The sequence below is a fragment of the Pelobates fuscus genome, chromosome 7 (genome assembly GCF_036172605.1).
Source record: "Pelobates fuscus isolate aPelFus1 chromosome 7, aPelFus1.pri, whole genome shotgun sequence".
Classification (NCBI taxonomy): Eukaryota; Metazoa; Chordata; class Amphibia; order Anura; family Pelobatidae; genus Pelobates; species Pelobates fuscus.
The window spans coordinates 43286181-43300605 of NC_086323.1; the positions used below are offsets into that span (position 1 = coordinate 43286181).

At 39.6% G+C, this 14425-nt stretch overlaps 1 protein-coding gene across 2 annotated transcripts in view; it reads right to left on the bottom strand.

The window, feature by feature from the left end:
* Window positions 1–14425, bottom strand: part of TTLL7 (tubulin tyrosine ligase like 7) — an 89558-nt gene that overhangs the window by 60224 nt on the left and 14909 nt on the right. For both annotated transcript variants that reach the window (XM_063427990.1, XM_063427991.1), the window contains exons 4-7: window positions 12327–12448; window positions 10557–10624; window positions 10030–10188; window positions 960–1176 (exon numbers count right to left, since the gene is read on the bottom strand). In XM_063427990.1, the coding sequence (XP_063284060.1) occupies window positions 960–1176; window positions 10030–10188; window positions 10557–10624; window positions 12327–12448 (566 nt within the window). The remainder of the gene's footprint in view (window positions 1–959; window positions 1177–10029; window positions 10189–10556; window positions 10625–12326; window positions 12449–14425) is intronic.

Consider the following 14425-nt stretch of genomic DNA (forward strand, 5'->3'; position numbering starts at 1 on the left):
AGAATCCAAACAGCTTCAAGTCTAGTGCATCAGTTTGTGCACGGTTTTGACCAACTTGTAGTGATTGCAAATAAACGGGTCCAGGGAAACATTACTATCAATGTATGAATTCAAAGAACAGCTTTGTATATAAAGTATAGTGATACAATCAAGATATCAACAGGGGCCTGCGTTGTTCAGAGGGGTTTATTCCCTAAAGTCAGAATGCCCCTGGTTTAAATAACAAAAAAATGGTAGATGCATCCAGGCGTACTCAGACAGCAAACTCCAGACAACGTTCATAAGGTTTTTCAATGTCCAGCATTTGCAAAGCAGCACTTGAAAGGACATGAATATCCACCTGATTTCAGACTGTCCGGAAGCAACCGAACTGCTGAAAACCGGAACCGAATGCTGAAAACAAAACTATTTACCCGCTAGCTGCTAGTGTGGCCAGCGGGAAAGCAGTTCAGATTTCAATAGATTTGCATGCAGTTTGCAAGTGAATTTATTTACAGGATTTGCCTGTATCTAGGTATTATCTAGTATGCATTCGGCTTAGGTAAATAAGGGGGTAGGGAGGGATTTTATACAGGATATACGTTAAAAAAAAAAAATATATATATCATTTTAAACCAGATACAAAACGGTACCGATGGCATTCTGTTCATTTGGTTGACATTAATAATCTTTGACTGGATTGCTTTTGGTAAATATGAGAATGGCAAACTTGGTTTAAAGACAGTCCTCTTCGATTTATTTCCGTGCAAAATTCAGTGCTTAACCTCGAATGCTTTTGGGAGAAAGAAAGTCCCAGCTCATCAAACAGGCCTGTTCATGCGGACATACGTTGGGCAATGTGACCATCGCTACCTCAACGGACAGTTTTATGATGGGTGAAAACTACACAAAGACTACGGCAACGTTGTACATGAACTCTGTACTCATTCTGCATGGTGTACTAAAGCAAAATTACTCACTAAGTTAGACTCTGAGGGTTGGTTGTATGACTCTGTGCCCATCCGAACGAGCCCATCGTTGTAAATAAATATTCTCAGCGGATCACAAGAGGTAACCAATATGTAGATACGCAAGTCAAACTTGTAACCTTCCATTAGAAAGGGCTTGTCAATGTATTCCTGGACTATAAGGTGATCCTGAGCTTGTAATTTCTCACCATTCCGTGTCAGAGAAATCCTGTAAGAAATAGGACAAATATTAAAAATTGATATAGGGCCTCATTAGTTTTGCTGCAATACAATGATCTACCTGCATCCTTACTCTAGATACAGAAGTTGCATCCTTACTGCTGTCCAAATCAGATATAACTGTATCCTTATAAAACCTTAAGGCCCACATCCTTATTAAAGGACCACTATAGTACCAGTAAAACAAACTCGTTTTCCTGGCACTATAGGGTCTTTAGGTGTCCCCCCCCCCCCCACCCTCATGGTCCCACTCCCACTGGGCTGAAGGGGTTAAACACTTACCTTTCTCCAGCGCCGGGCTCCCTCGGCGCTGGGGAACTCTCCTCCCTCTGCTGACATCAGCGCCTAATGCGCATGCACGGCAAGAGCCGCGCGCGCATTCAAACAGTCCATAGAAAAGCATTTCCCAATGCTTTCCTATGGACGTCCAGCGTCTTCTCACTGTGATTTTCAGTGAGAAGTGCGGTAGCACCTCTAGCGGCTGTCAATGAGACAGCCACTAGAGGCTGCATTAACCCTAATGTAAACATAGCAGTTTCTCTGAAACTGCTATGTTTACAGCTGTAGGGTTAACACTAGATGGACCTGGCACCCAGACCACTTCATTGAGCTGAAGTGGTCTGGTGCCTATAGTGGTCCTTTAATGCAAGACACCAAATTACTATTCAGTTGTAGTCATCAGGGTAGATTTACTTATTAGAGACCCCAGTTATTTTCTGGAAACGTTGTGATTTTTAAGAAAAAGTACAATCTACTAAATTTTGTAAGTTGGCAACATCAAAAGAAAAAAAAAAAAAATATATATATATATATATATATATATATATATATATATATATATATATATCCTGCTGAAACAAAGCCAAACCACAGGAAACAATAGAAACCGCAATGCCATAACCAATTCAGTAGAAGGCATTGGGTTTTCTTGGTTGTAAAATGGCCATTTAATAGTGTACTGATTACTGTAATTCTCTTCTATTTGGTCTCCATAGAAGCAAAACTGCTAAAATCTGTAATGAATGCTGCCACCAGGCTGATCTATCTCACCTGTTGATCCTTACACGGACTTCCTGTATCGTATAGGTGTCAATTCAAAGTATTAACCTTTACCTATAAAGCCCTAAACAATTTTAGCCCCTGTTACATTTCTTCACTGATTTATAGTTATACCGGTGACCACCTCCTGTCTCGCACCCTTACTACTAACTCGTGCTTGCAGATCTTCTTACGGTCGTCTCCTTTGCTTTGAAACTTCCTGCCTACTCTCATCAGACTCTCCCCTAGTCTTCAATCATTTAAGAAGTCCCTCAAAACCCATTTGTTCAGAAATGCTTACGGTCTCCCATAGTAACATCTATGTCACATATCGGTCTCTTGCTCTCTCCTAAAGAGGCATACTCCACTTTCACCTCCAGTTCTGCTACTTTTCCACCTCGTTTGTTTACAGTCCCCTTTGCTTCCCCATCGTGTTTTTTACCCCACCTCCTCTAGACTACCTATTGTTCCTGTATCATTTTGTAAAGGTCTCATTTATTGTTAAATCTCCCCCCATCCAGAATATTGTAAAGTGCTGCAGAATAAGTTGGTGTATAAATACCAATAATAACTAGAAAAGCTACAATTTCTGGGGAAATTGTGCTTAGTGTTCTTGCCTCCACCAGTAGTCTACAACTGGAGTGGGCGGAGTAACTGGGTGGAGTGGCTTGAGTAACTGTTGTGTGGTTGGAGTAACTGTGGAAAGGTTGGAGTGTGGCTCACTCACTCTACAGCAAGGGCAGAGAAGAGCTTTCAAATCCCTCGAACATTCCACCAACTGCCAACAGGAACTAATAGATTTCGATTGGGCAGAGAAGAGCGGTTAAAAACAAACTGCTCCAAATTGCTCAATAAGAACATTAATATATATGAGATAATAGTAAGTGGTCTTGCCATGTAAGGGATATAAATGTACCAATTTATATCAAAACGTTCAGCTATCCCTGCTGCCACTGTGATGTTTTGTACAAATTAGTCAATAATTCCTGTATAACGAAGTACTCACTTTATTAATACATATATAACAGCATCTTCATATTGCTGCCTTGTTACACAGGGTTTCAAATCCCTCGAACATTCCACCAACTGCAAACAGGAATGAATAGATTTCAAATAGGGCAGAGAAGAGCGGTTAAAAACAAACTGCTCCAAATTGCTCACTTCACCGGCGGTTGCCATCTTCAAACGGTCATATTTTAAAAACTATAAATCCTACAGCGAATAGCTTTATATTGTAAGAATCACAAGACCCAGACCTACATTTTGATGCATAGTAAGTCTCTGAAATATGAGGCACAGTCACAGTTTAGATATTGCCCTTCAAATTTGAGGTGGCTAGAGTGGAGCTCCAATGAATGTCAATAGACAGTGTGAGTTGCAAACAAATGGTCATAATGTGAAAACTATCAGGACTATGGCTTAGCCGTGGACATTTTCAGTGGCAGCAGGGATAGCTGAACGTTTTGATATACTATTTGTGTAGGTGGGCTTGAAAATGAGGGAGTGGTGGCAGTTTAGAAATCATGTCCTGATTTTTCTGCTTTTGCCAGCTCCCACTCTAGTTTTGAACATTTTGCCATTCATTCCTATGGGACCAATTTTGCCACAAAAACAGCGATATTTTGTGAACAATTCGGCGAAACGTTCCACAAAGTAATAGCAATCCAATCAGGAACAATCTGCATGTTTCGGTATATTACGGTCTATGTAGTGTAAAAACTGTGGGAGGAGTTAGGGTGGTAAATTTGGCTATAATAAGAATAATATATATGTGAAATAACAGTAAGTGGTCTTGCTGTGCAAGAACACTTAATGATGCTGCTGAACACAGTTATGTTTCTCCATAAAGAAGCATTGTAATACTCCTCGATGAGGAAAATCCTTTTGGCATGCATAAAGCCCTCTATGCTTCTCTACGGAGAAGCATTTGATTAGCCAGGACAGCAATGGCAGATGAGAGTTTTAGTTTTCTTTTTGCATTTTTAAATGGAGTCCCTATATATAATAAGAACCAGGAGCAATATAAAGTTAAAAGTACACATATGTATTTATATTGTTAGTGTTCCTTTAAGGACTCCAAGTGTCTCTTGTAATCTAACCTGACGGAGTGGATTAAGGTTTACAAATGTAACACACCATTTATAATTATTTTTTATGGCGTTGCACTAAAAATACTTGCACCAGTAAAACTACACAATTGTAGTTTTTTTTTGTATTCTTTCAGATTTACTCTTTTTTGTGTCATGCTTGCAGACACGTATGCCTAGCAACAAGAGGGAAAAAAAATTAAACAGTTGGCTATTATTAAAGTAAAGTAAATGTGGGTGTATACCATATGTCCCTGAGGCTTTATCCACTTTAGTCAACAACATATTTTCTGAATGTTTTTGTAACACCGATTTGCAAGTCTACAGTCAGTGGTTCTTGCCATATAATAAATGAAAGCAAAATTTAAAATGCTTGTCTTCTTCTGAACCTCACAAATCAAGTACCTCATTTAGATATCAATGGATCAACATATTTTTTTTACAAATATTTTACTACCAACAATGAGTATACAACCTGTCATTGTTTTGGTTGACTTGCAATGTAAAATAATATTAGTACAAACCTCATTTAACTTTACTCAATTTCTTTTTTTTTTTTTCCATGTTTCGATTTTTATTTCGCTTTTCCAAGTTACAAAGGAAATTACAGAAAAAAAATATACAAACAACCAAAAAAAAGATACCATACAAAATGCAAAATAATATATTGCCGCCTTTTACATTATACATCCTACAATCTGTTCTGCCTTATTTTCATTTTCAGTAGCACTTTCATATCCTTCTTATATCTTCAGATCAACAACACTCCCTTATTTTCAGTAAACATTTCTTTCTTATCCCTACTAATACAATTTGTATATATTCTGAATCTTATTTAATTAAATTTTAATCCCTCCTGTCCTAACTATTATTTACTTTAGTTTTAGTCAGAGTATGTACAAAGTAAAAACAAAAAAAAAAAAAAATGAAACAGTCTCAATATGTGACTCTCTGGCAGCTTTGATCTAGTGAATTGGTAAATTAATTTACATTGCATGATAACAAACGTCTCCATTTCTAATCCAGAGAGGGAGGGTAGGGTACTATAGTGCTAGAAATACAACTTTGTATTCCTGGCACTATAGTTTCCCTTTAACCCCTTAAGGACCAAACTTCTGGAATAAAAGGGAATCATGACATGTCACACATGTCATGTGTCCTTAAGGGGTTAATAACATTCATGAGGTTTGCATTTTGCTGGCATTGAACGAATCTGAATTCCCCAAAATACCAGTAGATTCCTTGCATAGGTCTATAAAAAGGGTAGAAAATGAAGATGTATATACAAAACCAGTAAAATAGCATTTTGTATTTAAATCATTACATTTTACCGATTGTTATGTATATCTTTGTCACACCTCTGTCAAAAAAAATTATGTTTTTGTTTCTACACCATTTCTTTTGTGAACCTCTATAAAAGACAAGGAATACCATGTAATCTCTAAACATGAATACACCCTAAAAACATAACATTTCTATAAACTTGCATAAAATTCAAATTTCAAGTATTTCAATTTAAGACCATCAATCTAAAACATTAGCAGATATGGAAATGTTTTGACTCAAGGGTTAAACACTCCATTAGTGGCTGTCTTCCTGAAAGCAACCAAAGGTTTTTTCACAGCAAAGACCGAGTTTGTTGCAGGATTAAGGGGTGTGGATTTCAAGATTTAATTAAATGTTTTCACATCTCACAAATACATATTTGTTAAATACAGGGATAAGTAATTATTTAAAGAAATCCTGGAATGTGGTAACTTACCTGAATGAACATTCCAGACACCTTAACCAATGTAGCACAGTGCAGTGGTTATGGTGCCATGAATGCCCTCGTACCACCCCAGTGTAAGTAGTCGAACCATTTTTGAACAAATGCCCCTACCAGCCGCCCCTCTTGCGGTGTGAGAGCCTAACAGAAGCATCCGTTTGCTTTTTCTGAGCTAAGCCCTACTATGAGAGCGACAGCAGATTGTTCTCAGTCAATCCCAGCACAACGCTCTAGTGGTTATGGTGCTTGGAGTGTTACAATAATCTACTGACACATTAGTAGGCGTGAGATATCCCATCCACACTTTTAGCCATATCTAAAGAAAGATTTTCAGGCAGAATGTATACTAACTTATTACCACTAGATGGCACACTGCTACTGTACTCGAATCACAATATCCAAATAAAACATATGTCAAGATGTTCAACTATAACTGGGAATCTGCCCAAACACGGTCACGTTAAATACAGTAAATATATCTGGTCAACACAATAGAAATTGCAAACAGCAGTCATTAAAACTTGTGTGTAGAGAGAAGAAAAAAAAAAAATAGGAAAATTTAAAAATATGTAAGTTAAAGAAAGGATGCAACACAAAACAATTAATTGTGGTGAATTGAAAACTTAGAAAATTGCAAAATGCAGCCCAGATCCATTCCTCCTAATAGTTACGCATTTGATGAACATTGAGCCCGAAGGCATTATGATTCAACAGCATTCTGAGCATATAGCTACATAACAAGCGCTGGTCAGCGGCCACATAATGAACCCTTCCACTGCCGAGGGTTTCTAACTATTTGCCTGCTGGCTTGTTGCACTACCATAGGGCAAATGGTACTTAAAATTATCATTTACTTACAAAAAAGCAAGTGAACGATTATTGCAAATGTGCAAAATTTAGACGCTTTTGGTTTAGAATTTGATTAAAACTGGTGATTTGTTCTTCTGAATACTATACTTTGTATAGAATTCGGATGCGAAAGAACGGATTTTAATACCAACATGCCAATTGCTGCAGGTTTTCTTGGGCTTCCCAAATGCCGATCGTATTTGGCTTTTGCAAATATGAGAATTGCCATTTTGGTCAGAACTCTGAAATTTTTAGTAAAACAATTCTGATAGTTTTTTTCTTCATTTGCTGCTGATCACGCGCAGTTTTTTTTTTTTTGAAAAAAATGTCAGGTAGTTTTTCAAAAAATTTGAAAAAATTTCAGGTAGATTTTGAATATGACAAGTACCACAAAAAAAAAAGGCAGCGAAAATACATAAACATAATGCAATTCATATATACACGAGTTGTTCCACACTTTTTTCCCCTAAGTATGGAATATTTTTTTTTGTACCAATGGATAGAGTCACACGCTAAAACACAGGGTAGACTCTATAAAAAGAAATACAGGTAGACCTCACTTTGCGGCTACCTGCTTTACGACTGCTCATACTTACGACCAGCTCTCTAGTGTGGGGACGTTAGAGAGCTTAGCTATGTTCGGGGAATTTTCCCTGAACATAGATTTGTGGGATTCCCTGCGCTGAACTGGTCTATCTTCGGGGTAATTCCCTCATACATAGACCTGCTCTCTAACTCATGCTCTTTAGTGCATCCTCACTCCGACCAATTTGTTTTACGACCAAGTAGACAATATTCACAAAACTAACAAACAGAGCTGGTCAGACAAGAACACTAACAGAAGGAGAATGAATTGTGCAATTATAAACAGAAGGTATTAAGAAATGTGTAAGCAAGCACTTTTAAAGCAACACTATAGGCATCCAAAACACTTGATCCCAATGAAATTGTCTGGGTGCCATATTCCTCCCAGTTTTAACCCATGTGCTGAAAACATTGCTGTCCTGCTGAACGGCTAATTTGACATTGCAGGATTAAAATGCCTCGCAGTGGTCATTGAGACAGACACTAGAGGTACTACCAAGGTCTGATTGGCGCAGAGTGCCGTTTTGCTGCGTATGCACAATAGCCTCCATATGCTTTTCTATGGGAAAGTATGGATTGGCTGAGATGATCGATTTCCATAATCTCGAAGAGGAGCTTCTCTGCAGACACTGGGGCTGCGAAGGAGAAAAGGTAACCCCCTGATTTTAACCCTGGCAGAGGGGGCTCAGTCACTATAGCGTTCTGAATGTACATTTGTATTCCCAACGCTGTAGTGTTCCTTTAAGAGAAAAACTGACAAAGTGCAGACTTTTTTTTAAATCAGTAAATGTCACGGAGGGTTTGGAAACTGAAGCAATTCCTCAATGGTCCACACTGAAAATCTGGCACGGTTAGATAAAAATAATATTTACATTATTGATTAAACTAATGCAAATAATGAAATATTAAGGTGAACATGCTGGTTATCTATCGTTGTGTGTGAATGTCTCTAGATTTCATTTGTCTTATATATTAAGAGCCAGCTTGCACAAACTGTACATGCAGCTTATGGGATTATGTATATTGAGACATTTTCCCACAATTTCATGCGAACACATCGGTGTCCTTGAAACACCAAATATGCGTTCAGGTAGATGGAGTTTTAATTCTAGGAAGCATATTAACAGATTAGTTTTCTACGAACATCTTTGTCAACATTGGTATCTTTTCAACAGTGCTCCTATTGTCCTTGTCGATAACAGATCATGGCATTGCCCAGAGCCATGTGCAGTTGACTGGTATTTCAAAAGAAAAGCATTGTCAAAAATGACCCTGATTTCTAAGGCATAATGTGGATGATACATTAAAAGAAAATGCAATAAAATAATAAATGAACAAATAAAAATTGCTCACCTTCCACATTTCTAAGCCTGTACAGCTTAGAGAAGCGGACTGCAGCTTAAAGGATCACTATAGGGTCAGGAACATGTATTCCTGACCCTATAGTGTTAACACCACCATCTAGCCCCCCTGGGCCTCTCATGCCTCCATAAATATAGTAAAAATCTTACTGTATTCAAGCATGGAGCTGTAAATCTGCATGCTGTTAGACTCAGAAAAACAAGCAGTCTGCTGACATGTGGTAGCCTGATCCAATCACAGTGCTTCCCCATAGGATTGGCTGAGACTGACAAAGAGGCAGATCAGGGGCAGAGCCAGCATGTTTCAAACACAGCCCTGGCCAATCAGCATCTCCTCATAGAGATGAATTGAATCAATGAATCTCTATGAGGAAAGTTCAGTGTCTGCATGCATTGGGAGGAGATACTGACTCACAGGATGTTGTGCACAGTGCTGCCCTGTGTTCTCCTGACAGCAGATCTGAGTGGATGGAGGCATATTATGCCTTCATCAACTCCGAAGTCCCTCTGGTTCACTCTGAGTGACTGCAACTGGAGGTGTTCCTAGCTTTCAATGTAAACACTGTATTTTCTCAGAAAATACAGTGTTTACATGAGAAAGGCTGCAGGGAGCTATAGCTCTCACCTGAACAACCAGATTAAGCTGAAGTTGTTCAAGTGACTATAGGTGATTCTTGTTCATCAAGAACAACCTGGAGTCTATCAGGTTGGTCTGTTGTTTAGATCCCAGCCCATAAATCCTTGTCCTTTAGAAATGTATGCTTTATCCCCTAGATGCAGTTCCATTCATCACACAGGATGAACGGAAATACTTAATAAGCGGATAGTAGAAATACCATGGAAGCGTTTATAATTTAGCCAGTATTATAGTTTTGCGAAATGAGCTGTGTGCAGCGATCAGCAGAGACCTACCCTCAGCTTGGAGCTATCCAGGGAGGAGAGAGAAAGATCCTTCACAGTTACTGATCCGTGTTAGAACTAAGAGTAGGAGCAGGGTGACCTTTGCATCATAAACTTTGCAATAACGTAAACTTGTTCTGGAGCTTACAGTGACCTATTAACATCTCAACCCACAAGCGACCTGCCCAACATAAGAAACTTTATCTTTAAAAAAGAAAAAAAAAAAGGAACAACTACACTAAACCTCTACTTACCCATGACCCATTGCTCCATTAGCTGGTTTAATTATGAATGTTTTCGTTTTTTTTTTCCTCTTTAATTCTTTGACATAGGTTTGGAACTGGGTATATTCTGCAGGAAATATCCAAGTTCGGGGAACAAAGTTGTATTCCTGAGGCTGACATTTTATCATTCTGCAAAATAAAATATACAATGTGCTTTACAGCTTGGCTGGAAGGGCCTGAATATAAACGGATATAGTGAGTCAGAATTACAAAGCAGTCTAATGGAAGTAAGGGGAGTATCGACAGGCAGTTCTGCAAAAATTGAAAGGAAGGACGAGTTGCTTAGGTTACAGCAAGCAGACTGCAGAGACTGCTACATGTCACAAAAACTTTTCTAATATTTTTAGGAAATGTATAACCAAAAGGTGATTAAAATGATCTGTCAAAAGCATTTCAATCATGAGTGCTATAGAATATGTTCTTCCTTAAACATGTTCTTCCTTAAACATGCCTTCCCCAAATTCCCAGCAATATAAAGTCACTTAAAATCAACTTACTTGGTCATATTTCTCGCTAAACAATCCTTTCTACAGATTTCCCCCATGCCTGGGAAGTGGTTTATCCTCTGAAAGAAAAGAAAAACATGACTCATGTCCAAATATAAAAATACTTTAGCTAGATCACAAATAGAGGCCAGGCCAGGTAAGGGTCAAAATAAGGAACGTGCTTTGATTGTGGGATGGCACCATAACCACTGCAGTGTGTAGTAGTGGTTATGATGCTTAGAGTATTACTTTAATTGTCAAGTTTCTGCAATTGCTGCAAATTTACAAACAGCAGTGAACCCACAACAGGAAGAAGCTCCTGCAATCAGTAGCCTATCACACTGATCCTTAAGGTCTAAGTTTAATGTATTGGAATTTCGACCTACTATCAAGTCAATGAACTGGACTGTATCAGAACACTTAACACGAACGTCAACAGAAAAGATCCTATGAACGTTAACAGAAAATATCTTATGAAGTATCTTTAGACAGACTTAAACAAGATTCTGCCCCCCTCCGGCATTACTTACCAAACCCGACATGGCATACAACTCTTACCCTGTCATCGTGGTTGCAGTCAGGCGCTCTGTGTCAATCAATGCAACATGTGGAAGTGCCGGCATCTTCCAAGATATTCATGTTGAGGCAGATGCTGGCTCTTCCCACTTGTGACACTTTGGTGGTATGCATGCCTGACCGTATCCAAGATATAAACAGGGGAGACAAAGAGGGATACCGAGGAAACCGGTGATGCAGTGTGCATACTGAACTCAACCTCCTCTACATAAAGGCCACTGAGTGCTGAAAAGTGACTCCGACATGTCGGCTCTTTTTCTCTGAGCTAATGCTACGGTTTCATCTGGTGTATGAACTCTAATGTATTAAACCCTACTTGTTACTCGAACTACGGACCTGTACAGCCTAGATTAACCTATTGCCTGGTACCAACTACTCTTTTTAAATTATATTTTAAAGAACACTTTGAGCACCATCGCAACATCACAAAGAGTAAATGTAAATGGTTATTTGCCCCGAGATCCAGTATGATCCAGGTGCAGCACCTTCACGTAGTAAACTGTTAAATCCCAAATTCTGTGTTCCAGCACAGGATCCCTCTCCCCTCTGTCCTTCTGTTTGCAGAAAAGCTTTGAAACAGCAGATTACTTCCTGCTGTACATATATTTTTCTCAAGCCATTTTGTGTGAACCATTTTTTGTGAAGAGCTTCAGCCATAATCATCCGTTTTAAAGCTTTACAGCAAACAGAAGGACAGAGGGGAAGAGAGATCCCCCGTTGGAAAACAGACTTTAGAGTTGAGCAGTTCATTAACTGTAGGTGAGCCAGCTCCAGGGTCCTCCTGGCACCATAACGACCTTATTTTGCCAAAGTTGTTATGGTGCCTGAGCTGGTCCTTTAAACAGCTACGGATACCAATAGCCCCTGAGCATGCATTCAGCTTATGATTGCTCTGACCCCTATACAGGTCTCCTAATTCATGGTGACACCATGATGGAGTGCTAATTTCTGCACTGTGCACGATCTGTAACGAAACAAGTTTTTTTCACGTTGATTTTACAGCATTTCTATTTTGGTCTTCATTTTTAATGTCAGCTTTCATGTGATCTTTAAGAATCAAATCCCTAAAAATGTATGCAAGAGATAAAGGAGCTCCTTTAATACAGGTGCACAGTGTAAACACGTTCTTGAAAAGTCATTGTGCACACAATTTAAACCAGAAATGACATGATACGGATTCTCGTATACAGGGAAAGAAACGCTTACTTGATAATTCCTGAGCTCAGTGATTTTTTCATGCTGTACTGCACAGTCATTCCAGACAATATTTGCAGTCTCATCATCATCCCGGGCCTTTACATACAGCATCTCTTCAATCACTATACGGACTGTGAGAAAATATAGGTATTAACAGAATGGAAGAATTAACTAGAAAAATGTTGGTCAAGAAGGGGATCTTCAAAACAAAGCATGGTAATCACAAGAGGAGTAAATCATTATCAGATTTAAAATTAATAAAAATGTATGCTCTAGACCGTAGTTCTTTTTTTGTACCATGACACTTTGCTGTGGAAAAAGGATTCCGGGTAAATATACCTTATGCTGACACTCAAAGGGTTATTCTGACACGCTTTTATTTTGTAACCCAAGGTAATGTAGCGCTTCGCAAGGTTCTTTCACTTCCCGTCCAACGTCACGCCACATCCCTCCTTCCCTCTCACAGAGAAGCGCATGAGCAGGGGAGGGAGTGAGGGCATTATTAAAAATAAATGAATAACAGTAATAGTTAAAAGAATAACAGTCAATGTAAGGAGACAGGGGAAGGACCGCACCAAGGGAGGGGAAATCTAAGCTTGCCCTGCCTCCAAGTGTAGAAATTGACTGCATAGGTCATCAGTGTGCTGGTGACAAATGTAATCTATTCACAGAATTAACCTTAGGCAGCCAGTCACATGTGCTGGGGGTGCAACTAGCCTCTGGCATAAAAATGCAGATTTCTCTGTATGTTATATAGTTACATAGACTGAAGAGAGATATACGTCCTTCAGGGCTCGAGTCCTGCAGGAACGGCATTCCTGCACTTTTCCCACAGCAGGAACGATGTTCCAGTAGTAGTCCTGTAAGACCTGCCCTTTGGTGGGTATGTATAGTGAGTGTCCCTGTCCAGCACGTCCCCCTATACTGAGTGCTACTTTCAGCCCAGCCCCCGTGTGCGGAGTTCCCCTGTCCAGCCTGGCCCCCCTATATGGAGTGCCCCTATCCAGCCCGGTGTTCTAGGGGTGTGAATCCCACATCCAGCTGCTGTCAGGTGGGAGAGATGGGCTGTGAACCGGCTCCTGATTGGCCGGCTGCTCGTGACATCACGGATGCTTAGCCCCGTGGACTTCCAAATCGAGGATACAGGCAAGTGCCCCTGTGGGGTATCAGTTTAGTGAGGGGCAAGAAAGTAACCAGAACAGGTCAATGTAAAGACTAACCTTGTATAAGGGGAGGGGAGCTGCAGGCTGATATGGTGGTATTCCAAGAGAGGGGAAGTGACAAGGACAAGGGTTTCCTGAGGCTGAGAGTAAATATTAAATGTCCCACTGTAGGGTAATAATTAGTAGCCGGAGAAGTCCCTCACTATAAGTCATTAATAAGGACCTAAGTGAAGTGTATCAATAAGCAGTAGGGTAGGGGCAGCAATGGACGAGGTTGTCCAAAATGTAAAAAAAAAAGAAACTGTCTCTTTGTTGGCCATTAACAGTAAACCAGGGCAAGTGAGGTGGAATAGATTTATCAGGGACAGAGATGGGCAGGGAGCCTGTTTCTAAAGTGATCTCAGTGGGGATAGATTTTAAGAAATCCATGTTAGTAATTGCCCCAGTACAGGGTATATATATTAGAGATTATAATCACCAGAATAAACCCAGCTGTGTGTGATCATTACAGGCTGTTACTGTACCAGGTAATGGGTATGGGAGACGGTAAGGGCAAGTGCCAGTATGAGGCATCATGATAATGGCATGGATACGAGCATATAATTATTTATTTTTTTGGGGTGGGGGGAGGGGGATCTTGGGCGAGTTCCCACACTCTTTTCCCCTGGACTTGACCCCTGAAGTCCATCATGTTCAGCCTTTCTCACATCTGTTTTACAGTTGATCCAAAAGAAGGCAAAAAAAAAAAATACAATAAAAAAACACATCTCACTTTGAAGCACTCTCCAATTTGTCAACAAATAGGAACAAATCCCTTTGTGACCCCAGAATGGTAGTCCAATCTCTCCTTGGATGAAGAAGTGTTAAGCAGAAAAACTGCACATATTCCTTTCTCTATGGCCACATCTATAAGCAGAAGAGGTTGTAGAGGCTGCAGTAACCCTT